Source organism: Aethina tumida, chromosome 3 (assembly GCF_024364675.1).
Source record: "Aethina tumida isolate Nest 87 chromosome 3, icAetTumi1.1, whole genome shotgun sequence".
Classification (NCBI taxonomy): domain Eukaryota; kingdom Metazoa; phylum Arthropoda; class Insecta; order Coleoptera; family Nitidulidae; genus Aethina; species Aethina tumida.
This window is the reverse complement of record NC_065437.1, coordinates 13,661,552-13,688,668: the sequence shown is the minus strand read 5'-3', so window position 1 is coordinate 13,688,668 and position 27,117 is coordinate 13,661,552. Positions and strand designations below refer to the sequence as shown.

The following is a 27,117-nucleotide window of genomic DNA, read 5'->3' as shown; positions in this document are numbered from 1 at the left end:
TTACTCCAATATAATACTCCTTGAAGAAGCTCTTGTTACAAGATACAAACAGTTTTCAACAAATTTTGAAAATCGAAAAACAGACAGGAATCATTTAGGTAGAAACATTCTATAATTGAAGCATCGGGAGGAAGATCCCTATATTTGGGTGTTTTGTGTTTGTAAAAAACATCTGTTAATGCGCCGATCAGCCGCACCCGACATCAGCGCCCAAACGCGCGAAGCTGTGAATTGAATAAAAACAACAAAACAAAAATGGCCCTCGAACACGAAACCACCGAAATAACTTCACTTTCGTCGCTGAACAATTTTTTAAGCGAAAGAAACAACAACGAAAATGTTTTTTACATATCCAAGATTCCCGATATCTGCAAGGAATATCCGTGCATCCTCGGCATCGATGAAGCTGGAAGGGGCCCCGTTCTAGGTTAGAAATGTTTTTTGATCGATAAATAATAATTTGGTAATTTTATTATAGGCCCGATGGTTTACGGCACTGCATTTTGCCCCCTGAACGAAAACGCTTTGCTCGAACAATTGGAATGCGCCGATTCCAAGGCGCTGAACGAGGAAAAACGCGACATAATTTTCGAAAGGATCTGCAACAACTCGGTCAAAATCGGTTGGGCCGTCGAAGTAATCGCACCAAACACAATATGCAACAGTATGTTGAGTCGGTCAAAATATTCCCTAAATCAGGTGTCGATGGATGCTGCAATTGGATTAATCAGAAGTGCCGTGGAATGTGGTGTTAATATTTCACATGTTTTTGTCGATACTGTCGGAAAACCGGAAAAATATCAGGCTTATTTGAAGTCCATTTTTCCTAAATTGAAAATTACAGTTGCCAAAAAGGCTGATAGCACTTATCCTATTGTGTCAGCAGCTAGTATTTGTGCCAAAGTTACAAGGGATCATGCCCTTCAAGTCTGGCAATTTCAGGAAGGCATTCAGCTAACACACAAGGATTTTGGTAGTGGATATCCAGGAGGTAATTCAGAAAATGTTTTTTTGAAATATATAAATTAATCATATTTTTGTAGATCCTGTAACAAAAAAATTTCTGGCAGAAAATTGTGACCCAGTGTTTGGTTTCCCTCAATTAGTGAGGTTTAGTTGGTCAACAGCTAGCAATATTCTAGAAGATCATGCATATGGTGTAGAATGGGAGGAAATAGATGAAGAGACTACCCCTCCTCCAAATACTACTTCTATTACTTCATTTTTCAAGATGACGACTAACAAACTCACCTCTAAGACAGACCATGAATTTTTCACTCAAAGATGTTTAAGCAAAAAAGTTGAATTTTAATTGTATATTGTTTTGAATTCTATTTTGAATAAATTGTTTTATTGATGAAATCATTTTTTTTTTATTTTAGAATCATATTTAATACTACTACAAATTTTCTCAAAAATGTTTAGTCATATTTATTAATACAAATTTATTTTTTGAATATATTTTTATTTTTATTTTATAATAAATTTAATATATTATAAATTTCCCTTTTGATTAAGAAATCTGTTATATTCCTTCAGTCTAATTGCTTGAATATTTATGAAACCTGTTGCATCACTTGGAGTAAAATCAGATTGAATGTCCATTGAAACCAAATCTTGATTGTACAAGGAGACTTTAGAAGATCTCCCCAAGATAGTCACTAAAATGAATTAAAAATTAATTAAATTATATTCAAAGAAACTCTTAAAAATTACCATTTCCTTTGAATATTTCTAGTTTAACAGTGCCAGATACGTTTTCCTCAGCTAATTCTATACATTTCCTAGTGTATACTCCTTCAGGAGAAAACCAAAATCCATTGTACACATAATCTGACAAACGGTCTCTTAATAATTGTTTAATCCGATAAACTTCTTTGTCTAGGGCATAAACCTCCAAATCAGTGTGGGAAGTATGCAAAATATATCCAGCTGGTGTTTCATAAACTCCTCTAGACTAATGTACAATATTAATTAAAAATATAATTTTTAAATCCGTAAACTTACTTTTAATCCTATGAATCTGTTCTCCACAATATCGATTCTACCAACCCCATATTGTCCTCCAATTTTATTTAAAAACAGGAAAATATCCAAAGCACCTTTGTATTCAGTGTTATCCTGAGCTTTTAGTAAAACTGGAATTCCGTTCTCAAACGTAATTGTCAATTTGTACGGAGTGTTGGGACTTTTCTTCGGATCAACGGTCATCAAGAACAAGTCGGCTGGCGGCTCATTGTTCGGGTCTTCAAGAATTCCAGACTCGTAACTAATATGCATCAGATTGGCATCCATACTCCACGGTGCCTTCGGAGTAACCGAAACGGGAATACCGTTCTCCGAAGCGTACTTTAACAAATCACTTCTTCCCTGGAATTTACTTGTGAATTCTTCCATCCTCCATGGCGCAATAATCTGAAGTAATCAATAAATAAGAAAAATACAAGCGGAAATTATGTTAAGAAACTTGCTTTAACTTCGGGACACAAAGAATAACAGGAGAGTTCAAAGCGCACTTGGTCGTTGCCCTTTCCGGTGGCTCCGTGAGAAATGAACTGGGCGTTGTTCTCTTTCACGCATCTCACCAAACCAACTGAAATGCATGGTCTGGCCAAGGAAGTACCCAGTAAATATCTAGATTCGTATAATAGTCCGGCTTGTATTGCAGGCCACACGTATCCCTTCACGAACTCTTCCCTCAAGTCATCAATCACCACCTGTGTTGTTTATAAAATAATTGAACCAGTGTAATTTTTAGAAACAAATGAAATTCAAAGGGCGTATGGTTACCTTTGAAGCTCCGATCTTGAGTGCTTTGGTTCTGGCTTGTTCGAAGTCTTCATCTTGTCCGATATTCGCCATGTAACAGATCACATCGTAATTTTTGTTGATGAGCCATTTCAATATGCAGCTGGTATCCAATCCGCCGGAATATGCAAGCACGACTTTATCTTTAGCCATGTTGGAGGCAAATTATTTGAAAAGTATAATTGATTCTATTTTATATTAATATCCGAGTGTCAAAAGGTTAAAAAGTTGAGATAATTTCGATGATAACTTGAAAATATTATGCAATTCTATAGTTGTTTTAATAATGTTTGCACGATAATATTAATTGAGCAACTTTTTTACCACATAAATCCAAATATAAATAACTTAATAGATTTTTGTTTATCATTAGATCATAGTAAAATAAAACACCATGACACGAAAAAAATAAATATATTACACTTTTAAGCATATATAATCAGAAATTTCTTATTGACTCTAGACACATTTCGATTAGAGAAAAATTAAGACACTAGTCATATTTCATAATATGATACAAGTTTTTCCTACTCTAAAACATGAATAATATGTATTTTAATTACACATGCAATTCTGTATCTAAACATGAACAACATATTAATTTTCACTTAACGGTGATGTGCAGACTAGATTATTATTTAGACTCGTTTGTATCGAGCCATTTATAAAATTTTAAACTATAACTAGTAATAAAGCTATTATTAATTAATTTTTACTACTACTAACAGGTTCAAGTATCTAACAGCTTAGATAAAGTAAATAAAATTATAATATGCAGTCAGTAATATAAGTAACTTATACGGAATTGATTGCTTATATTACAGCACGGATAATGTGCGATTAACGAATATTAAATAAATAAAAACAAATACTGATTAATACATAGATTATAAAATATTTATACTGGCAAATAGATTAATAACACTACAAGGATCAACAGACATATTTTGTAACACAGATAAAATACAAAACGATCTTTTGATTTTAGAACTAGCCAACAAAATCTACAGTATCTCAGAACTCTCGCCCATTCCCTCAAACCTACAATATATACATATGATTGAAACAAATTATTTTAAAGACTGTCTAAAAATGGTGATATAGAATTTTATCATTAGAAACAATCACAAGATAAAAGCAGAATCATTAATCCGGAATAGTGAAAGTAACCTTTTTGGCTGAATTCTAGGCAGTGAGCGACGCGAGATCGCTAAGGAAACCTTCGGGTGTCAAGATGTTGGACGACCCGATGATGACCTCCCAATTCTTCACTGCGTTGGTCACCTCATAGGCACATCTGATCTCTGAAAAACTCATGCCACCCACAATGAAAACGATCAACCTGGGGACGTTCTTCACTGTTTGCTGCGCCTTGTCCTTATGCCAGTGGCCATATCGAGCGCTGAAAGCGTAATTTTAATATTGTATAATAATAACATTAAAAGATTTGTTTAGTTTTACCTTGTAGGAGCATGGTAGGCGCTGGTTTGTGCACGTCCAGCCAAAAATGGGAAATGCTTCTGATCCAACTTATCATCAATGGCATCTTCCATGATGTCTTTGATTACCGGCGTCCATCTGGACATTTGGTACGTCTGTTCGGTGATCCTTTCTTTCCTTGGTACCGAATACGGCTTCCTCCTGTTTCCACCCTGCAAATAACACGAACATTTTTTAACTGTTTAAATGATAGTCTTACACCTTACATCATTGATAACGTTGACACCAAGCAGTTGTAAGTTGGCGATGGTTTGCTTTTCTTTAATCTGAGCATGGGTCGCAAGTTTGGACAGGTTCTCCTCGGTGATTCCATTCTTGGTCATCGCATACAAAGCGATGATCCTCATCTTGTCGTATTCGTTGGTGATTTTTGGATCGAGGAGGATCGGTACGATGTTCCTCATGTGATCCTTGATCTTTTCACCTTCGGCGTCAGTGCCCATGGCCAAGTCCTGTTCAACCTTGCACAACTTATCGACGAACCCTTGGTATGCCTTCATGCAATCTTCAGCTAGATGTAGATGCGTTGCGTATTTCGACAGCTCCTTCTGGTACTGCGGCATTTTTTTGATCATCTGCGACAGATCTTTGACGGACTGTTTATCACTCGACGTCATCCGCTTCGAGTCGGTGAACTTTTTGAGGTTTTTGGTAACGCTCTGAGACACAACGGCGATGTGCTGGTGACGCAACTCGACCCACAACTCGTCGTTCTCGTCCAGGAGCACTTCTTTCATGGCTCCGGCGGAAGCTTCATATCTGATTGAACAACATCTTTATAAACAGTATGGTGCTATTTAGGAACACTTACTTGTACACGTCGTTTTCAATTGGAAGAAGATCGTAGGCCATAGCTTGAAATGTAAGTTCGTGCAACAAAGGTGAAACACAATCGAAACCTCGGTCCAGAATTAACAGTTGGGATCTGGCTTTCTCCGGACCTTCGCCCATTGTCGGCTCGTCGGCTTTGTAAGCGTCCAATTTTTGTTGGATCATCTGGGCAAGCTCCACATTGCGCTCCCAATCGCTGGAAATTAACGTCGTTAATTCAAATATAAACATGTTTTACTTCTCACCTTCGATATCTGACGGATGGATATTCACCCAAAGTGGCACACAAAGTTGCGATCTGTTCAGCCATTCTTTCCATGTTGGCGTTCCGCGCCGATTCCATCGATGGATCGTAACTGCAGTGGAATGTGTCCGGACAATCCAGTGAAAATACCTAAGAATTGGGTCGTTATTCAAACTTTCTTAGCATTTGAATTTAATTTTCACATAAAAAAAATCTACTGATGTTGCATTTTATTTAATTATAGCAAAAAGGGTGAATCTAAGTAATACATCAATAGGAAATAACGGAAGACAAAACGCATGCGGTAAACACCAAAAGCGGGACACACAACACACCTGTGACTCGTACGGCAAGAAGGCAATGTTGATCTCCTTTAACGTTTTAATTTTCTTTGCGGCGCAGGACTTGCATAACTCATTGAACAGTTCTTCCGGACAAACTGAACAAACGGAAAAGAACAACTCGACTTACTACATAAATATCCAATTTAGAAGATTTATCATATGATTTTGAAAAACATAAAACTTGTGAAGGATTTGAAACGAAATTAGTTTGAAATCTGTAAAAATGGAGTGACAAAACATTGATTACATCGAGTTAAGGTATATTTGCAATTATTAATTTAAATTGCTTAATTAAATTTCCCTTTATTTTGTTAGTACTTAATCTTGAAGCGTTCCTGTTCAAATCGAGAAACTTTTGGCACACATATTAACCAAAGACCAACTTATAACGAGCCATTATTAAAACTTTCACATTTTATGCAGAGTGTTTATCATTTACGTTTAATCCTGTGCATGTTACAACATCAATAATTTTGTTATTTTCAATGATTTCATTCGACAAACTTAACATGGAACGCTCCATCCATATATTTTTAATTGGTTAATTTTGGGACACATTCCAAGAAATGCAAGTGGAACACATCACTATAAGAAAATGCCAACAGTCACCAGATTAGTAAATTAATATATATTTTTTAAAAATACACATTTTTGGAATACACTTGAAGCAAATGTATATTTAATAAGCATATAAAATTGTATTTGACTACATTTAGTATTCCAAAAATCATATTTTTGGGCTCACATACAAATAATTTAAGTATAAATCAATTTAATTAATACCTGTGATTCGGTAGGTATAAAAGCAATGTTGATTTCTTTACAGGTTTTAATGTATTTCACAACTGGGTGCTGCGACAATTTTTGAAACAAATTATCAGGACATGCTGTTGAAAATAAAAATAAACAAAATTAAATCATTATCCTCACAATTAAATTTAGACATATAATCCAGAACCTTCAACCAGAAAAAAACATGTACAATTTTGAAAATTAAACCAAAAAAACTAAATTCACCTTCGGTGAAGAATACGTGTGCTGCTTTGTACATGTGCCTCGCCTCGAAGTCGTTCATCAAAGCGTGCACCGATTTTTCTGACGGCGTTATCAAATATATCGCCTCCATTGTCGTCAGCGGTTCTCTTTTCTTGTTGATGTCCTCGACCACTAAAAAATCAGATCGTTAACGTTTAATTTCGAATTGTTAACTGATGGTTTTACGTGTGATTCCGTCGGCTGAAATGTCGTGCATTTTGCAACAAGCCGAAACCATCCTCATGGCTAGTTGATCGACGACCAAAACTCGCCAATCCATTCCGTGTGCCGGACCATTTTTCTTGGTCGCTTTGTGTTTTATCACTTCGTTCATGATTTCTGAAACGAGTATTATTAAGGTGTTAAGTTACTTCTGATATAATATGCATAATGTATAGTATATTGTGGTTTGGTGAGTCGGAGTGTGAGATAAGTTAAATAAATAGATGTATTATTCACACATAGAAATGATTCCTTTGGAATGCTTGAATTAGTCAGTAGAAAACAGCAGGTTACAAAATTCAAGGAATTTTAAAATCTATATTTCGAAGAGACTGAAATATATTTTTTTATTTTTTAATGAACAAAATTACTTTTTTACTTTACTTGTCATATATTCGGAAAATGGTCGAGATGGACCAAAATTATAAAACAAAAAGATATGTGTTAATGTTAAATATTACAGATTTAATCATTAAATACCCCTTTCAAAATTAAAGTTGCTATATTTATGTCCAGCTCACTTCCGAAAAATGTATGTAATATTTTATAGAATAAGAATATAGTAGTTTTAATAAAAATATATAAAACAACAATAGTAAATTAATATTAGAAAATTGTTCACATAATATAATAATGAAATATTTAACATTTTAAAAAGTTGATATCATTATGACCACTACTCTTTAATTATTTGAAATTCTGAATTTATGTATTTTTTCTTAAATGTTATAGCCCTTTATTTGGTTTGTAATTGATTTTCATATCCATTTAAGAAAAACAGGTCAATATTTTTTCTCATAAACCATAAACATAGTTAAATAAAAAATCAATTTTCTGAAAATAAGTGTAAATTTTAAAAAATATTCCAGTGCCTTGTTTTATTCTTCATTTTCGAATTCTGCTCTCCCTATTTTCTAAAATATTGAAATATAAAAAAGGAAAATAAATATGTACATCATTTATTTTACTATACGCACTAATATTATCAAAGAAAATATATAAGTGGTATAAATTAATATTACAATAAAGCATATACATATTAAAATAATACAAAAATAAATTATAAACCAAAACATTGTGCTTATTTAACATTACAACCCCCGTTGGGCACATTTGGCAACAACGTCGCACGTCATTGATCCCACTCGTAAATATTGAAAATAATCAATACCAAAAGATTATTATTAACAATAAACTACAGCGACAATTTTGGAAAAAAATGTATATTGCTTAATATTCGGTCAACGATTAGTCATCCAATCTATATGTTATCAACTTGTTTGACTACCAAAGCTTGATCTAGAAATACTTCGGAAAATTATATATTACACTTTTTACTTACTTTGACCAACTTGTCCTTTTAGTGCCATGTTTTCTACGTGTTTTTTAACAACGAATTAATTTAATCTTAACTCAAATCAAGAGTTTTATGCTGATTGTTACTAAAACTAAGACACCCACAATAGCTACACTTTTGACAACTGACGAACAGCAGTTCCAAAACAAGTCTTTTGCCTTGTCAAATCTAAAGTCTAAAATGAAAAAATTTACGTCCACATATTGCAAAATTGAGGTAAAAGTGACAACTTTATATAACTGAATTACAGTTGTAACGAATCAACTTAGAAAAATCTATGGAAGATCTAGATAATAATATTATTTGAAAGCACTGAATGAGATAACGGCAACACCGTTTTACCGCAGTAGATCACGTCACATCAATTTGAAACTAACCTAATCCTAAGAAAATGCAAAAATGCATCGAATTAGATAGTTGTCTAATCAGTAATTATACATTTAAGTAATCAATGAATTAGTGGCGACGTTTTGGTTAATTATAATATTTTTCTAAAGTTAACATTCCTGTACAAGGTTAAGTTTGTAGTGTATTTATATAGTGACAACATGCATAACAAACACATCCCAGTTCACCAGAGACAATGAAACGGTGCAACAATTTTTCCCAGTTTATCGAAATATAATGCATATTTGTAATACAAAATCGAAAGAAAAACATGGAAACAACCGATGAAGGTAACGCCAACACAAATAACTTTATCAGTAAATTGCTTGGTGAAATGAAGAGCCAATTTATGGGTGAGACTGTCAACACTGAGGAACAATCAAGACCCACCTGTGACAAGGTGGAACCGAAACAGGACGTAAGTTTATCTAGTCTTAATAATGTAAAAGTGAAGACTGAAAAGAGTACAAATGATAATCTAAGGACGACAAAAAAACCAGACACCTCTGACCCTCCTCCAAAGAGATCACTCAGAATCAAAAATTCTGAAGATAACCGCGAAGGGTTGAAAAGAAGCTCTAGACGGCGGAGCAAGGAGACACGCGAAACCGTTTTACAAAGTGCAATAGCGAGAAAAGAGAAGTCCTTCACCGTCGCAAACAAACCGATAAGGAGCACCCGACTGCTCAAACCGACGCAGAAGATTTTGGAGAATTTGGCGTACGCCAAACAAGAGAAAAACAAGAGTGATAACCAAGAACTTGGTGCTAGAAAAAGTAGGAGGAAGCTGAAAGAAGCCAAAAATAACAAAAAGAAGTCTGGTGATAATGAAAATTCTGATAATGAACCAATTGAAATCAGGAAGTCTTTAAGATTATCAGCAAGGTATTGTTTTACTTTTTTTATTATTTGTTGAACATTTTGTTTTCAAGATAATTTGATTTATTGACCTCTCAAAATCAAATCACGTATGCTTAGAAAATCACAATCTCTGTGGAAAACAAGCAAAAACTGATACCATGGTTACGCGTTTGCAGCCGTACCAAAGACGATTGTGATACTGAGTGCGAACTAGTTGATAAAAAATTATCCCAATCGCAACTAGTAGAACGAACGATGTGTCTGTGCACGATAAGCACACGCCTCTTCATGTCCGATCCGGGAAACGGTAAACAATAGCAACAATTTTACTTTTGAAGATCAATTGTTTGATTTATTAATTACAGACGAGGTATTCTGCTGCGCCGTGGACTCGATGGATGACAAACTGATCGGCTGCAACAGGCTGGCCGATCTGGATTCGCCGTTGCTGCGGCCCTCTCAACGGGTTCCTTATACAATTATGTGTGAGCTGCACAGGAACAGGATGCTGAGGCACAACTGTTGTCCCACCTGCGGCATATTTTGCACACAGGTATACCTAAAGAATCGTTTTTATTGGAAAAACTATCGATTATAAGTTCACATTTAACAAATATTTGATGTGAAGATTACTTTTCATTTGTTTATAAATATTGTTTTGTCAAATGTCTATATCACTTGTTTATTTCACAAGGGGATATTTTTGGAATGCGAATCCAAACATCAGTTCCACCTAAACTGTCATGGCATTGTGGATGGTAAATTTAATAGTTGTCCACATTGCGGCGACACGAAATCGGCTTCCAGAATTAAAATGACGATGCAGTCGCGAGGAGCACCAATAATACTTAAGTCTCAAACCAGCAATTAGTAAGTATTCATATGTTTTAAGGTGTGTTTGTTTTGTTGCACCTCATTTGTTTGGTTTGTTCAATGCTGTGTTGATTCAATTTGTTGTTCTTTTTTTTTTTGCTTGGCTTTTGTTTTATTGATTTTGTTTAATTGATTTACCGTATGCATAGTTACATCAAATTGTATGATTTCAAGTGTGCTTCAAAGAGTTTACTTCTTTCCAGATCGATACTGCCTTCCACACATGATGAGTGAATTTTTTGAGACATACAACATAAACATTTTATAATAACCTATTACCTTTTATCCATAACCATAGTTACAACCCCTTTTACAATTTTAGTATGGCCGTTAAAATGCAAAGAGTAATATCCAGTGCCTCGTTAAACAATAGTAAGTGTTTCGACTTCGTCCTCAACGCAACTAGAACTGGACGGACCCAGGAGTTAGCCACATTATTAAGTACGTAACTGTAATTTACCCAATTCACTTGTATCCCAACAAATAACTTTCAGCCACGTCTGTGATCGACATAAATGAGAAGGTGCCAAACACCGAGGGCGGCACACTCTTGCACTATGCCGCACGTATCGGCAACCGACGGATCGCACGGCTCCTCATTCGTGCCGGGATCGAAATAGATTTTATGGACAATAACAACAGCACAGCCCTAATGGTTGCCATCATCTCTCGGAAGAACAAAGTGGCTTCCTACCTCATCAAGATGGAAGCCTCTGTTCACATAAAGGTATGACTAGGCTTTGCTTTGACCTTTTGTGTTCACATTTTATTTCGGACAGGATTATAATGGAATGACACCGTTGCACCTGGCATCCAAGACCGGGAATTTAAAGGTGGTCAAGCAAATCTTAAAGTCGCCGAAATTCGTATGGGGCCTGATCGATATGCAAGATCGTGACGGATGGACACCTCTATGTTGGACGTGCAGCGACGCCACCATTGACGTTTCCGGATTTCTGTTGAGCTTGGGCGCCGATCCGAACGTGCGCGATAAGGAATCGAACACGATTCTTCATTGGGTGGCGTTCAGCGGGTGTTTCGCCGGGATGGATCTACTGCTGGAAAACAAACGTACTGACATTAATGCAGTCAATATCCACAATGAAACTGCCCTGTAAGTTGCTTGAGAAATTTTAAGCTCATTGATATGTCAATTTGATTTTTTAACATACATTGTATGTAACATTCCACTGTTTTTGTCTTGTTAGTTAGTTATTTATTTGTTTGATTTTAGACATATTGCTGCTAGAGGTGACTGCTACTCTTGTGTCCAGTTACTTTTGGACAAGGGGGCGAATTTATCCCTTGCAAACATACGTAACGAAACTCCAATGGCCTGCGCACCCATGTTGAGTCGAAGTTATAGGTTAATCTTTGAAAAGATTCAATCGACGTGTCACACTATTAAAAGTGAAGGGGGTGGAGGAGTTATCGCGCAAGCTATTACGCCATTATGTTATGGTATTAAAAAAGCTGAATCGTGTGATCCGTCCTATTTTAATGCAGTAGAAGTTATTGAAATGTGTGATTCCGAGGATGAACCGGAACCATCGCCCCCTAAACAGCTAAAATTAGACCACGGTAATAACAAAGCTGAAAAAGTAGTAGTACTGGATAATCAGCAAATAAGTAACGTTCATATTTCTAATTATGAGAGACAAATTGCCATTCAAAAAGCAATAATTAATAATATGATGAACATTAAAGGTTCGTTGCCATCGAGTGATTCCGAAATTACAACCGATTCGGAGGAAGAGGATGTAACGGTAACAACAACAACATACGAGTTGTCGACTATTGGAAGTAGTCGAAACGACGGGCTTGTAAAAGTTAAAGAGTGCCAGTACATAATTGAACCAGAAGAAACATTGCATAATAAAAATGAATCAAAAGTTGAACATAAAAAAATTAAAGATGAACCTTCAACAACGCAAAACGAAGATCAGAATGTGGAATTGGACGATGAAATTATTAGAGCATGCAATAATATTTCATTCCAATCAGAAAAATCCAATTCTGTTACACCCGAGATTGTATCAACCAATCACACATTGGAGTCTACCAATCAAAGTATGCAAAAAATTGAAGTGAGCGTTCAGAATGACGCATCAATGCAAATGGAATCTAAGCCACCCATTCAAAAGATGTTCGTTGGTATGGAAACAATTGACGGTGAATCAGATGAAGAAGTTGTATTTAGCAGTGCAAGATTTAATAAAACAGAATCTAGTCCAATAGTAGGCAATGAAATTTCTTTGACAGTTGAGCCTGACATACAAAATGACATATATAAATTAAACGTGGAAGAGTATAAAAAAATAATGGACGAATATATCGAATCAGGTAACGATTGTGTAATGTCTGAAACCTATGATTCAAACTTTGCTAGTACTAACACTAATGTACCAAGAATTACTGACTATGGTTATGTTAATTCATCATCAACTAATTCCGTCAATTCTGATGAAATGGAAAATGAGAATACTGCCTTAGACGAATCTGAATGTAACTTCAATGTCAGAAGAATTGTGGTTGCACCTGGAATCTTCAGCAATGGAACTGAACTTGAGCAAGGTCCACTCGCTGGGTCTCAGGAAAACAATTCTCCGACAATGATCGATCCGGTACATGTTGGAAACAGCGATAACGAAATAAATAGAATTTCAGTTGAATCCATTTTTAATCAAGGAAATAAATCTATCGCTGAGTATGGCATTAGAAAAACCCCACCGGAGGAAGAGGCACATCTCGAATTTAATGACGACCTTATTGTTATTGATGATGATGATGATGATGATGATGGGTCAGTTGGACCTTTTAAGGATTCTGAACCCGTACTTGACTGTACATTCGATCTCAGAAATGTAAAAACTGAACCAATCGACGAGGAACCGGTTAACCCAGCTTGCATCGATCAAGAAATGGACTGCGATTCAGATTACGACAACGACCAGGATGAATTTGAAGATTTGGAGTTCCTGTCCGACGATTCCTCAAGTAACATTTTAAATCATTTTCCCTCTAATTTCAACAGCACCTTTTCCAGATTCAACCACCTCCTCTCCTTAGAAAATAAAACGTCCCCTTCATCCTCTTCTGTCGTTTACCTTTCCCAAAACAATAAGCAAATATCTATAGAATGTTTGAATTTGGTGGACGATGAAGCGGCTCCAAGCGATTTTAACTACATAACTTGCAGCAAAGCTTCCGCGGATTATTCATCGCTTCCAACTTGTTTGAAATCCAAATGTTGTTGTTATGCGGTTTCTTGCGTTTATACCGGAAGTTTGGGCGATGGATTTGAGCACAGTTTACAGCTATTCAAGACCAAATCTAAAGGTTGGGCACTGCGGACTTTAAATCACATACCTGCCGGTGCCTACGTGTGCGAGTATGTGGGAGAGATTTTGACTGAAGAGGATGCGAATCTTAGGGAGGACGACAGCTATTTTTTTGATCTCGGTTTTGAGGTATGTATTTTAATAATTAACTGTATATTAATGACTTTAAAATTATTTTTTAGGGGGGTGTTTCTTATTACATAGACTCCAAGTACTTCGGTAACTTGTCGAGGTTCATTAATCATTCGTGCAATCCAAACGTATTGCCTGTTAAAGTTTTAATTGATAGTCAAGCAGTAGCAGTTCCCAGGATTGGTTTTTTTGCAATACATGATGTTTTACCAAATGAGGAGATAAGGTAGGGGTAATTTTAATGTTTTTTGCACATTTTTATATTTCATTTTTAGTTTTGATTATGGAGAGAAGTTTTGGACTACAAAGTGCAAACTGTTTACTTGTATGTGTGGAGACAAAAACTGTAAATATTCAACTGTTGACAAAAACAGGTGAAAAAAAAAATCAATAGGTTGTAATTGTATGCGGTAATTTTTATATGATTTTATAAGACTGTAAATTCTAGTAATTAGGTAGGCGCGTTTATCTTAATTTATTCGTAGTCAGTTGGTTAGATTTATAATCGAATTAGGACCTGATCTTTTGTATTTACTTTCTCTGGACCAATTGATTTTCTTTATACAAGTCACTGTTATGGTAGTACAATTTTTATGTATTATAATTTGTTGATAATGCATAATTTTGTTACTCAATAAAGTTTATGTTTGTTTTAATTCGTTCTTTTATTTAATTAAACAACTAAGTATTACGTAAAAGTTTATAACATACAACATATATTACAGTTTTATTTTAAACAATCTTCAAGATTTCTTTAAATAAAACTGTAAAACATATTAAACCATAATATTTAAATCACATGATCCTACGTGCTAAATATATTTACAATAATCTGGTGTAAATATACCCTTACACGTATACAATTATTTCCACTAGCCATTACAATAAATAATACTTTTAAAACATTACAAGGATATCAAAATCTGTTTCCAACAGACTGTTCCTTTTATCAAATAAACAATACTTAATAAAAATTCAACAATTATTTAAAACTTATAATTAACTACGAATTAAAAACAGATAAAATCGTTTAGTTGGAAGCCCATCAGTGATCGTGAAGTGAATTTGTTTGATTAGGCAATCTATAGAATAGTTGTGCAGTTGTGTATTAATACTAAAATATTGTTTTGCCCAAATAACTAATTAAATCTGATTTAAAATTTTTCAGACGAATTTCCTAATTAAAAAATTCGTACGGTTTAAATTGAAAGCTGCTTTTGTTCTATGATATGCTTTTGTTGATATATTTGCTAAACTAGTTCGTTATAAAGAATTGACTAATAGGGAGATAAATAAGATTAATAATTGAGTGAAAACCATTGCAGTATTTGAAATAAAATTGCAAAAATGCTTATTCGTATGAAGATGCATAGCTATTTAATTATTTTAACCATTTCATTATTAATTAGTCAGTCTGATTTTATAATAAACGATTAAACGACATTGTACAAATGTAGAGATGTTTTTTGATTAACTTTTTCATAATTGTTTGGACCAATTTTAATCATTCTTTGATTAATAATTCTGTCAAGAAAAGGTCAAAGGGAGATTGTAATGTGAGCTTTTAAAACATTTCAATATTATTGCTTAATTTTTAAAATTAGAAACCATTTTTTCATTGACTGGATGTTGCAATGTTTACTGAACCAAGTTTTATCAATTTTAAGTTGTTCTTGGTTCAGATACCGTTTATGATACCTAACCCTAGGTATAAATATGAAGCAAGTGTAATAATAAAATTGACTACTTATGAACATGTTATAAAATGGCATTATCAAGAACATATTGGCATAATCAAAACCTTATCCCAAGAATATCCTTAACTGGTGCAAATATCTGTTTATACAAAAATAAGTGACAAACTCCTTTCACAGTTTAACAGTACCTATTCCTACAATTCCAAATTACCGCCTAGTATCACAAAAGATCATGCAATTTCATAACTGGTTAAAGGATTGAAGTCCTTCAAGTTACTGTAGTTGGTCACTTTGACATAACCCCACAGTTTCATTGCCTCCTCGCAATTCTCCTCGATGTACTGGATCTCGGTCGCGTTCAGATCGGTCTTCCAATGGAACGGGGCGCTTTTCGAGTCCCTGAACGTACTGGAGACGCCGCCCACGTTCACCTTCGTGTGCGAATCGAGGAACATCTTCACCTGCTCGTGGAACTGCAGCCCGAAAAATTTGAACAAGTCCTGCACGTGTTCGTACGGATTGAGGGAGAGATCTTCGTATCGGATCGCCCTGCAACGTTAACGTTAAAGAATCAATTCGAAAGGGGGTGCCGGGAACGGTACCTAAACGTTGTGGGGTAGCGTTTTTTGAACTGTATGGCCGCGCTATAGTCGGAAACCATGTCGGCGCATAAATTGTTCGGTTGATCACAGTCTGGTTTGCCCGGACACCAGTCCCGGTGTTTCCTGGATTGTATGGTGCCACGTGGATCTCGCACCAATAAAAGTGCTTTTATGTTTAATCTGAAATAAAAATAAAAAAATGTTATTAATAATGGACTACGACGATTTTTTTCACTTATCACTTATAAACAATACTTATGACATCAACATATAATATTGTTCTGGGAAAATTTATTACACACAAAACTTATAAAACACAATCAGACGATAAAACCTGATATTGTTATATTGTAGTTGAAACGACTTTTGTCACGAATAACTACAATTACGGCAGCCCACGTGTCCTTTCACGATTGAAAATTGAAGACGTACAGTAATATAGGTCTGCAACGTTACAGTTAAGATCCATAACTCATTAAAGATTAAAACACGCCCCGGTTTAATTTTTCTATTGATTTATAAATTGCACACTTGCAACGTTTGTATAATGTAGAATTTGAGGTCAGTCTTAATTTGATGACATGGGTTTTTTTTGTTAAGTAGGTTTATTTTAAACATAATGGCAAATTATTAATTTGTGTTTAACGGTAAATAAGAAGTATTTTAATTGTTTGCGAAGTAAGGTATAATTCAAAGCTAGTTTGCATTTTTAATTACGAATATCCTTGGGTCAGAAAAAAATGTGCTTCTATACAATCGATCATTAATACTGATAGTAAAACACTTTGAATAATGTAACTTCGTTTTTGGTGCTAAAACTGAAAATTACCATTCAGAGAAACGTAGCAATAACAATTAATGCTAAATGTTGTTTGTGCATTGTTAATTATGTCAATGTGTTTAATTTTATTGCGGAGTCGATTGATTAGATTTATTTTTGTAGCTGTAAATGACATAAAAATATAACGTTTACAAACGTGTTAATCTACATTAATTTATTTAATAATGTTTCAAAAATGGGATGTTTTAACATTTGCTTAATTTTATAGCAAATTAAAACTGTATATATAGGTAAATGCACTCCATTCTTGTCATACAAGTTGTAATGAAACTGGTATGGAAATAAAACGTTTTTATTGCTCTTAATAAACACTCAATTAAAAATGGAACAAAGTAATTAACTTTTATTTGTACTGTTAACCATAATTTTAAGATGATTTTAGATCAATTGTTGAATATAACAGTACATATTACATTCTTCTAGTTGTCAAACAACTAATCTCGACCAAATTGGTATAAATGTTAACGTACGAAAAAAAAAAGAACTTAATTTTAATTTTTATTTTAGCCTTGAATATTATAAAATAGAATTAGTGGTGGATCAAGCTAGTCATTGTTGAATGCTTATTTATCTAATGTATTTAACATGGAAATATTTTTAATTAATATAAACAATGTGATAATATTAACCAGTCATGGAAAATATTTCTCTGAGACATAAATTTTAAATGCAAATTATTTATGTAATTATTTTTGTATAAGAAGTTCTTATAAATTACTATTTGTATGATTCTGAAATTTCATATATAATTAATAAAATATAATTAGCAACAAAGTAATAAAAGGAAAAAAGAAACTTACTTTTTATCATTTAATAAATCTTCAGCCAGCCACAACCTTAGCCGAACAGTCTTCATGGATTGAAAGGGGAACAGTTTGCAGACTTGATTCAAAAACCCAGCATTCCAACAGTACCTCGGATACATCTCACATAAATTCCACAGCCTTGTGTTGTGTGTAAACAGATACGGATGAGACCTTCCATAATTTAAATATCTACTAAGAGTTGTGTAATTGCAATTGAGTAAGTTTTTGAGCGTTTTCAGCGCGGAATCCGACTGGGGTGCGCCCCTTATTTGCACGATGCCGTAGTGCAAAAGCGGCTCGTAGTGATAGTAGTTGCCGGGCACTGCGTTCATAACATCCCCCAGGAACGTCGAACCGGACCTCCATGTCGTAATGATGATATTCCTAATTGGATCACCGTTGGTTTCCAACGTGTAATTCCGCAAATTCGTACCGGATTTGAACTTGTAATCGATCAGTTCGTGTCTGATCTCGTATCGTTGTTGTTCAATTATTTCGTTCAGCGTTGTGCTGTTGTCCTCTTGTTTTGGTTCGTCGAGGACGACCTGACGGTATTGCATCGGTCTGTGGTAATTCGAGTCCCTTTGGCTGAATGCGAGCAGCAAAATGAAGAGGATCGCCACCACGACCAGGCTAAAGAACTCATTCCTTCGCATCATCTCTTCATTGGATCTTCACGTAGGATCCGCCGTTTTGTTTAAGTCCCGTTGCCATGACAATCACATTGCTGCAAAACGAATTACGATTAACTCACAATAGTCACATTGCCGTTGTTTTATTGACGGATCGACGGAATATTAGAACGCTGGTTTTAGTTTTATTCCGCAAACTTGGCCCGAATGATGCATGTCAAGTTGTCTGGCGTACGAATTGCGGATTCTGCTGGGAATTCGTCCCCACTCTTGACCTCAACCGCACCACACCAGCTCTCTGTCTCTATTACTAGTTTGGATACACCCCTTTTTACGTGTGCAGAGACGGATTTCAACTAGCTTTCGATAAACTCACCCCTCAAGCCGTCCCATCCCATTATAAAAAAAACATTTTTATATAAATAGAGAATCCTTATTATCAATATTTTACCATTTATAAAGATAAAAGAAACATTACTTTTACTCACTAAATAATTAAATAAATATTTTGCAATATAAATTGATTCACATATTAAACGTTTAAAATTCTAAGTAACAGTATTCTAGGAATTATCATATATCATAGATAAATTTGATAAATTATACTACATAGTTTACTATAATTCGCTGTTTGATTTCTTAATTTAAGCAAGCACATTAACTACATTAAATCACTAATTATCTTAATATACAAAACCTAGGGTCAAGGATTATTAAAAGTTAAATTGTAAGAATTCTTTTACGCAAGTTTCATTGTATAAATATTAATTTATTACTGTATATATAAATAATTATATTAATATTGTGACTCATATTCAGTTATTCTTTATTCAGTAAATATATTTATATACAATTAATACAAAGATTAATTATTATGTCGACTATTCTGCGTAAAAATATAAAACTAAAACGTAGAATTTGTCCGGTTCATAAATTTATAACTATGAACAGCCAAATTGTTTAATTTGTATATGTTAAATATATACAGTGTGGTCCACTTGAAAGCGGAACACTTCCATAAAATTTGTATTTTTTGCAAGCATAAAAATATGTATTCACAGACAAAATTTTACGATTTTTGGCCCAAAACCAAAGTCTATAAAGGTAATCTTTAAATTAAAGAAATCATGCTACCAAATTTTTATAGAAAATCTAACTACACCACTAGATTAGGAACCCCTGAAATGGGTAAAATATTCAAGTTGTCAATAGAATAAACTGTCAAAATTATCACAATTTATCTTTTTTTCAAAAATATATATTTTTTTACATATTTTATTAGTTTAAAAAAATCTTAAAAATAATGATTTTTAATTCTGAACATGCATATTTTTTATGAAATTTGGTATATAACCATTATTTAATCTAATGGTGTAATTATATTTTATAAAAAAATGCTAGTATAATTTTTTAATATTTATGCCTAAAAATTTCGCCGTAGGTTTCGAGTTTGGACGAAAAAACGTGATATTTTGTCTATAGTATATCTCTAATATGTCCCCACTTTCAAATGGGTCACACTGTACATTTTAATGTTAGTTTCGAAATCATAATTAATTTTGATGTCAAATGTCCATTTACATGATTATTATTTATATAAATAATCCATGATAATGTTGTTGTAAATATTATTGTTTGTCTTATGGTCATTATAAATACAATTTAATTACGTGCTGGATACAAACAAATGTGAATAGCTATTGATGCATTGTGGGTTGCCTAAAGAAGGTAAGTATTGTACTTATACAAAAAATTTTAAAGATTACAACATTTTATTAATGAAAATTTATATATTTATTATATATTTCATTAAATTTTAATTAATAATAACGACAACTAAATAAAAAACTGGAATTGTGTAGATAAATATATTTATTACTAAATTTTTGTTATACATGAATTATCAATTTTATTTTATGATTTTTAATTTAAAATAAGAAATAGTAATATAATTTCTTGGTAAAAAAATGTGAATTTTTAAGATTAATAACAATTTGAGTCAATCAATAATAAATAATTTTTAAATTTAATATATAAAAAGATGTTTCAATTGTAATATTTTTTATTAAGCATTCATAATTAAATTGATTATTATTATTATTAATAAAACAAATGAATCCACATTATGATTATCCATATTATTTTTAAGTTACAATTACAATTTTACACTTGCAAACAAAAAAAATAAAACACCTAAAATTACAATTATTAAAATAGCGAAGAAAAAAATTGAAACAGAGAACTTCAAAACACATTGTTCGCCCTGTTGCAAAAGCCAAACGAGACGCGCGCTGAAGCGGCTGAAAAGCCTCGCCGAAATCACCCGGTCCGGCCCTGCCTACCAGTCTTATTAGATCGACTGGCGACTGGTTCAGATATTCAGTGTATCCTGTTCAGCTGTGGGTTTGACCGCTGCACAAGAAATCACTTTCCTAAAACCCAACAATTGCAATTAATTGTTTATGACATTCGTACGGTTTTCGACTGTGCCGTGTATTAGTTCCGTTTTTTCAGTTGCTTGTGCTTGCCGTGCGGTTGTTTCAGTTGATGGTTGATCGTTGGCTGGCTGCAAAAAGGTAAAACACACATTTTCACGTTTTTCCTGAATTGATTCGCGACGATGCGAACGGAATTTTGAAAACGTGCTACTCGGTCGGGGAAATAAATACATCGGTGGATATTGATTTCAAACATTCGCACCTATCTAAAGAGCATTCTTCAAATGCCAGAATAATAATTCGCCTTAAATATCACGGTGTTGCTTAATAAAATCAGATCTTCTGTTGTGTTTACGGGCACGAAATCGTTTTTAATTTGATTTGCCTTAGGCCTAGCAACAAATAAATTTCACTAGTTGCAGTGAAATGCACCCATACCAAGTTGATTAACTGGTATAATTTCTATTTTCACTATTAAAATACATTATCCAGGTTTGATATATTGTTAAGATATTTATTCTTATCGATGTTAAGAAAACCAGCTCAATTTTATTTTAAATAGTATTAATTACTCTGATAAAATATCATCAATTTTAAAATTAATTAATTTCTTTTTGAATAAAAGCTTTGGGATACAAACAAACACACAAAACATCTATTGAAAAATGTAAAAAATCTAAAATTTATTATAATTTTTTTACAATATTTTGAACAAAGAAAATTAATAAACACAATTTTTTGATGACCATCAGGATATCAATAAGGTACAATTTATAAAAAATATTTTTTTTTATATATTGTAAATTTTTAAAAAATTAGAAAAAATATCAATGTTTAATTTTTAAGAGCAAATTTATTTATTTAAAGGTACACAAAATAAAGACAATTTTGAAAAAATAATTATTGAGTTTGGACCAATTATAGTCAAAAAACAATTTTTTTATATCTGTAACTACCATATTATTTTTGACAAACCTTTTATAAGATGCAATTTTAAAAAAATCACAGTTTTTTGTCATGATCACAATTAATATTTTGTGAAATCTAAAAATAAAGTATACAAACAGTTTTTTAATTATTTACTTAAAGGTACTCACAATGAAGACAATTTTATATTATAAATTTTTAAAAAAATTAGAAAAAATATCAATGTTTAATTTTTAAGAGCAATTTTATTTATTCTTTATTTAAAGGGGCACAAAATAAAGACTATTTTGAAAAAATTTGGGCCAATTATAGTCAAAAAACAATTTTTTTATATCTGTAACTATCATATTATTTTTGAAAACCTTTTATAAGACACAATTAAAGAAATCACAGTTGTTGTCACGATCACATTTAATATTTTGATCAACCTAAAAATAAAAAGTAGAAACATTTTTTTTATTATTTACTTAAAGGTGCACAGAATAAAGACAATTTTGAAGATATCAATATTTAATTTGTGCCAATTATGGTGAAAAAGTAATGTTTTGATATGTAAGATGTCAGATTACTTTTGACAAACCATTTTTGAGGAAAAATTTATGGTCACAATTAATAGTTTGTCAAATCTAAAAGTAAAGAGAAGAATCATTTATTTATTATTTACTTAAAAGTGCACAAATTAAAGATAATTTTTATTGTTCAAAATATTTTGATGTCTATTGTCCATAATTATAAATAATACAATATATTAATATATATTTAGTTAAAGGTGGACGATAGAACGATAATTTTAAAGAAATTGCGTTTTAAAAAAACAAAAAACAGCTTTATAAATTTATCATTACTTTTCTAGAAATTTTATTTTAAACATTTAAAATAAAAAGTCAATTCTCTTTTAAATGGACTCATCATTCATTTCTAAACAACGTTTTATATAATCGATTAAAAAAAAGTTATATTTTCATTAACATTATATTTTTATTAACTTGTACAATAAATGATTCTCCGAAGTTTGATTGTCTAAGTTACTAAACGGTTCATTTATAGTTTTACGAAAAAGTATATGACATAAATTATTATTAAATAAAAACTTTTGAAACAATTATCTTTATTTATTATGATGTTAAAGTTTCATAATGTGGCTCACTTTCACAATTACAATTTTACTAATTTACATAGACACATAACAATTTTTGTCCTTTTGACAGTTCTGTTCACACATTTCTATTCCGTGTTCATTTCTTAATCATGCATTGGTTAATTACCTAAAATTAGTTTAACGCCTGCAGTCCACAGTGGTATTAATTTATGTACTTTCGTTTTTAAATCTTAATGAAAATCCAGCAAACCGACATTGTGGTTTAAGATTAATGAAAACTGCCTTGACCGTCATAAAAAGGAAATATGTAACAAGATTATTTGTGATTCCGGTGAGGGATTAACACAAATTGTACTAATAATTTAATTTTACAAGAAAATTTGCATATTTCGCTGTTTTTTATTAATTTATGTGTACAATAGTCCTTTAACAACAACGGTGTTTGATTAATATACATGTAAAATATAAAACTATTTACCCAAATTCAGTTTATGCAGTTTTAATTTCATCACGTTCGAGTTTCATTCTTCAAGTTTTGACAGGTTATCCTAAGACAAACTTAAATTTAGATATTCTATTTTTGGGCCGCAACTACTTAAATGCATATGTCAAGTGAGTGTAATAAAATTTTAGGTGCTGTTATGCGTTGACTATTGTCTGAGCAGCACACATTTTTCTTTCTGTAAATGTTCGAATATTTAATTTTATAGAATCACTTTTAAACAAGGTTAAAGTTATTATACGTTTACAACTAACTGTACTTTTGAAAAATTCGCAAGTAGGTTGAATCTATTACATTTGTGTATTGAATTCTTCCATCAAGAAGGAGAATAAAGCAACGATTTTTTTGCCAAAAATTAAGGTCAATTTTAATAATTTACAAATTCTATTATAATCACCGATTTTAACGCCATTGATCACCGATAATTGACGCAACTTCAAATGTTCCTAGTTAATTAATTAATTTTTATAAGATCATTTAAAATACTTAACGGTAATAATTCGGATTCCACGAAAGCATCTGTATTATAGATTAAGAAACTGGTTTTGTATTTTTTTTTTTGTGCTTTCTACACCTCTGAATGAATGGAATATATAAAATTAGAACGAACGTTTTGTTTATGTTGATTTGCTAATTTTCGAATGTGTAACGAAGAGATTTTATCGGTGAGAGGAGAGAAGGTAAAAGTATTTACAATTGACATGACATTTTTTAGACGTATTAAAACTGTATTAATTATTTATAACTACCAGATTATTGTTGACAAACGTTTTAGAAGTAGTAAGTTTTTTTTCATGTCAATTAATATATTGTCAAACCTAAAAATAACAAGTAGTATTTTTTTAATATTCACTTAAAGGTGCACAAAATAATTATTTAATTTGTGTTTGTTGATTTTCTAATTTTCGAATGTGTACCGAAGAGATTCCATCGATGAGATGAGAGAAGGTAAAAGTACAGTGACATGGGCTTTTTAAAACGTATTAAATTATATTAATTATTTTTAAATGGATTAATAAAATGACGTGCTGTTTAAATTTGAATCAACAAAACATCATTACCGTAAAATTTAATCAACTAAATCGATTTATGTTCGTTAATAAATTGACATTAATTTTTATCGAATTAAAGTCAATTTACTTGTTATTAAAACATGCAAAGTGTATATTGATCTTAGCGTACTTAACCGATGTTTGTTTAGCTAAGCATAAGTTTAGATAGAAATTGTTTTTGCACATGTATTCCTGGTATCCTTCAGTAAATATTTGCAAAAATGACGAAAATAACATAACGAGAATAGAGCCGGTTATTGGGGGATTTTCAATTATTTATTCGTAAAAATACAGTTCGTACAATACAATACATTCGTACATTTCATTACAAACTTAACGTTAATTAGGAAATGCACATCTCTAATTAAATGCAATCAATATTTTATATTTCATTTAAAATAATTACACTATACTTTTTTCTCATTGTTCATTTTGTACCTACACAAAAATAATTTCTACTTAAATTAAATCCTATACAACTTAAATAATTTTTATATAATTTTAATCAAAATTCTTAATATTTTGTTGGGTTGCCTTTGATCCATCTATCTTTGATTATCTATGATCAATGGTCGTTTGAAATTAAATTTCACGACACTTCAATTAATAATCACAATTTATCTAAATTTGACGCCTTTTGATGTTTTAATCGAAATTATATATCGTTCCATAAGTGCTGTTTGTTTGTTCTGGAATCTCAACATTTTTAGCTTCTAATCAACTTTTGATAACTTTAGATGCACGCATTGTCATGATCATTATCATGCATAAAAATCTAAGTAATTTGTAAATTATCGTTGGAAAATGATTCCGTTATATCTCTCATGATGTCTCCATTGAATGTGCTATTTATTTGGCTAATCAAGTCATACTAATATATGCGTTTAAAGTCTGGACAAAATTTAAATTAAATTCTTTTATGAAATATATTATAAAATGTTTGATATTAAATGTTGTGCTATTTTTCTAGCCACGACTACGTAAGTACGTCATATTTAAATGATTTATTTAAATTTCATGGTCAATATTAAGGTGATAAGTTATCAGAAACTTAAGCACGTGTCCATACAAAGAAGAGGACTAAAAAGTCTATGTATTAATAATGCACAATTTTCAATCGTCATTAATAATTAACATACATAAAAATGATTTAATTGTTTATTCAAATATGACGCAGAATCCATTAAGCCCATCACCACATGAATTTACAAGAATCCAAGATAAGTAATTTTTCACAATTAAATTTGTATGTTATGTAGGTAAACATCATAATTCATAATTCAGGGACAATAACGCCTAACAATATTAATTTAATTAAATGTATTTATTCGTGATCATGACAAAACATGTTTATCTGCATTTTCTTATTGGTCATTGTTCACTGTTGTCACACGATATAAAATTTTAACAACACATAAACATTACTTAATTAGTAATTCACATATCGTAACATTTAATAATTGAGTCTTCCGTTTGTGTGGAAATTAAATATGTGCCATTATTAATTACAATTGTTGGGCAAGCCCTCTTTTAACGGTTTTTAAATTGTTTGAATCATATCTGATTACACCCATTTTATTATAAATGTTTTGTTAATATTTTTTAATCGACTAATTAGATTTAAGTGCACGCATGTGGTTTGTTTCAAGCCACTTTCTTTCTCGTTAAAAGTACTATAATCTTGAGTAGGTGAATGATATTATTAAAAGTGAAATTAGAGAGTCAAAACTGCATTATTTATATGGAAGAGTTATTTAATTCGCACTTTAGATGTTTTACATGTTTCCATTTTTATTTAATAAAGTCATTTATGGAAAACCGAAGTGCTGCGTTTCCTTGTGTGTGTGTAAAAGAGGTGGGTAGATTTAAAGGCGAGTCCTGGAGAATGTCACAGACACGAATATTTAATTATGTTAATATCACTAAGAAAATCAATAAACCTGATTAAATTAATGCGAGGCACTGTGAAAATAATATATTTGTAAAATTATAACTATTTTCACCTCGGATTCTCTCAAAAAATATATTTAAACTTGTTTTAATGTTAACATTTATGTGACATAAAACAAATACTTCAATAACAATAAACTTAAAATCTATTTGTTCTTAGAAAAAAAGACATTTTATGAATAATAAATAACAAATAAATGAAATTGATTGACATTCATTTAAAACAGTTTACGTTGATCCTTGTCCTAGAATCTTGTTTCCTGATAATCAATTACATCGATCGATTCTTTCTTTATGATGTGAATTACTAATCATTTCTGACCAATTATAATTTTGTTCGATGAGTTAAATATTAACTAAGTTCGTGTCCACCAATAATAAACATATTTGTGTCTAAAGAAACAGCTGAACTTATGTTTTCATTGTGTTGTAAACTGCTGAATATTTATTTGTATAAAAATATTTATAAAAAAAGTACAGGGTAAACAATTTATAATTGGGATATGTTTAAAAATTGTTATTTGTAGAAAAATGCGACACACGACATTTATAATAATTATTGTGAAATGCTTATGTTCAAATTCGAGGACGAAATTTCGTTATAGATTGCCAATTACCATTCAATTTATAGATCAT

At 31.9% G+C, this 27,117-nt stretch overlaps 6 protein-coding genes across 8 annotated transcripts in view; 3 read left to right on the top strand and 3 right to left on the bottom strand.

The window, feature by feature from the left end:
* The first annotated feature begins 231 nt into the window (after positions 1-231).
* LOC109604395 (ribonuclease H2 subunit A) lies at positions 232-1,362 on the top strand. The gene is made up of 3 exons (XM_020020918.2): positions 232-427; positions 479-991; positions 1,044-1,362. The coding sequence occupies exons 1-3, from the start codon at positions 256-258 to the stop codon at positions 1,310-1,312; spliced, it is 954 nt and encodes a 317-aa protein (XP_019876477.2). The 5' UTR covers positions 232-255; the 3' UTR covers positions 1,313-1,362.
* A 66-nt stretch (positions 1,363-1,428) lies between these two features.
* Positions 1,429-2,980, bottom strand: LOC109604399 (argininosuccinate synthase). Its single transcript, XM_020020924.2, has 5 exons — positions 2,791-2,980; positions 2,472-2,717; positions 2,008-2,415; positions 1,717-1,957; positions 1,429-1,661 (listed from the first exon to the last, which is right to left on the bottom strand). The coding sequence occupies exons 1-5, from the start codon at positions 2,959-2,961 to the stop codon at positions 1,495-1,497; spliced, it is 1,233 nt and encodes a 410-aa protein (XP_019876483.1). The 5' UTR covers positions 2,962-2,980; the 3' UTR covers positions 1,429-1,494.
* A 226-nt stretch (positions 2,981-3,206) lies between these two features.
* LOC109604396 (protein ROP) lies at positions 3,207-8,480 on the bottom strand. Of its 2 annotated transcripts, none has more exons than XM_020020920.2 (9): positions 8,327-8,480; positions 6,949-7,101; positions 6,745-6,894; positions 6,511-6,614; positions 5,385-5,533; positions 5,120-5,335; positions 4,515-5,067; positions 4,270-4,460; positions 3,207-4,210 (listed from the first exon to the last, which is right to left on the bottom strand). In XM_020020920.2, the coding sequence occupies exons 1-9, from the start codon at positions 8,352-8,354 to the stop codon at positions 3,994-3,996; spliced, it is 1,761 nt and encodes a 586-aa protein (XP_019876479.1). In that variant the 5' UTR covers positions 8,355-8,480; the 3' UTR covers positions 3,207-3,993. The 2 variants fall into 2 exon arrangements, with proteins under 2 accessions (XP_019876479.1, XP_019876480.1); XM_020020921.2 differs by lacking the exon at positions 6,511-6,614 and adding an exon at positions 5,719-5,822.
* A 202-nt stretch (positions 8,481-8,682) lies between these two features.
* LOC109604401 (histone-lysine N-methyltransferase EHMT1) lies at positions 8,683-14,591 on the top strand. 2 transcript variants are annotated; one of them, XM_020020926.2, is made up of 11 exons: positions 8,740-8,814; positions 8,870-9,613; positions 9,766-9,896; positions 9,955-10,142; positions 10,284-10,459; positions 10,785-10,903; positions 10,957-11,189; positions 11,242-11,576; positions 11,697-13,932; positions 13,986-14,161; positions 14,211-14,591. In XM_020020926.2, exons 2-11 carry the CDS (start codon positions 9,000-9,002, stop codon positions 14,311-14,313), a joined length of 4,311 nt encoding a protein of 1,436 aa, XP_019876485.2. In that variant the 5' UTR covers positions 8,740-8,814; positions 8,870-8,999; the 3' UTR covers positions 14,314-14,591. The 2 variants fall into 2 exon arrangements, with proteins under 2 accessions (XP_019876488.2, XP_019876485.2); XM_020020929.2 differs by lacking the exons at positions 13,986-14,161; positions 14,211-14,591 and having other exon boundaries at positions 8,683-9,613; positions 11,697-13,459; positions 13,509-13,668.
* A 30-nt stretch (positions 14,592-14,621) lies between these two features.
* On the bottom strand, positions 14,622-18,779 carry LOC109604403 (carbohydrate sulfotransferase 5). Its single transcript, XM_020020930.2, has 3 exons — positions 17,876-18,779; positions 16,235-16,414; positions 14,622-16,181 (listed from the first exon to the last, which is right to left on the bottom strand). The coding sequence occupies exons 1-3, from the start codon at positions 18,538-18,540 to the stop codon at positions 15,863-15,865; spliced, it is 1,164 nt and encodes a 387-aa protein (XP_019876489.1). The 5' UTR covers positions 18,541-18,779; the 3' UTR covers positions 14,622-15,862.
* Positions 18,780-20,891: 2,112 nt separating this feature from the next.
* LOC109604398 (beta-1,4-glucuronyltransferase 1) overlaps positions 20,892-27,117 on the top strand; it is a 33,040-nt gene continuing 26,814 nt past the window's right edge. Inside the window, exon 1 of the mRNA XM_049964523.1 lies at positions 20,892-21,089. The gene's annotated coding sequence lies outside the window, so the exon portion shown is untranslated. The remainder of the gene's footprint in view (positions 21,090-27,117) is intronic.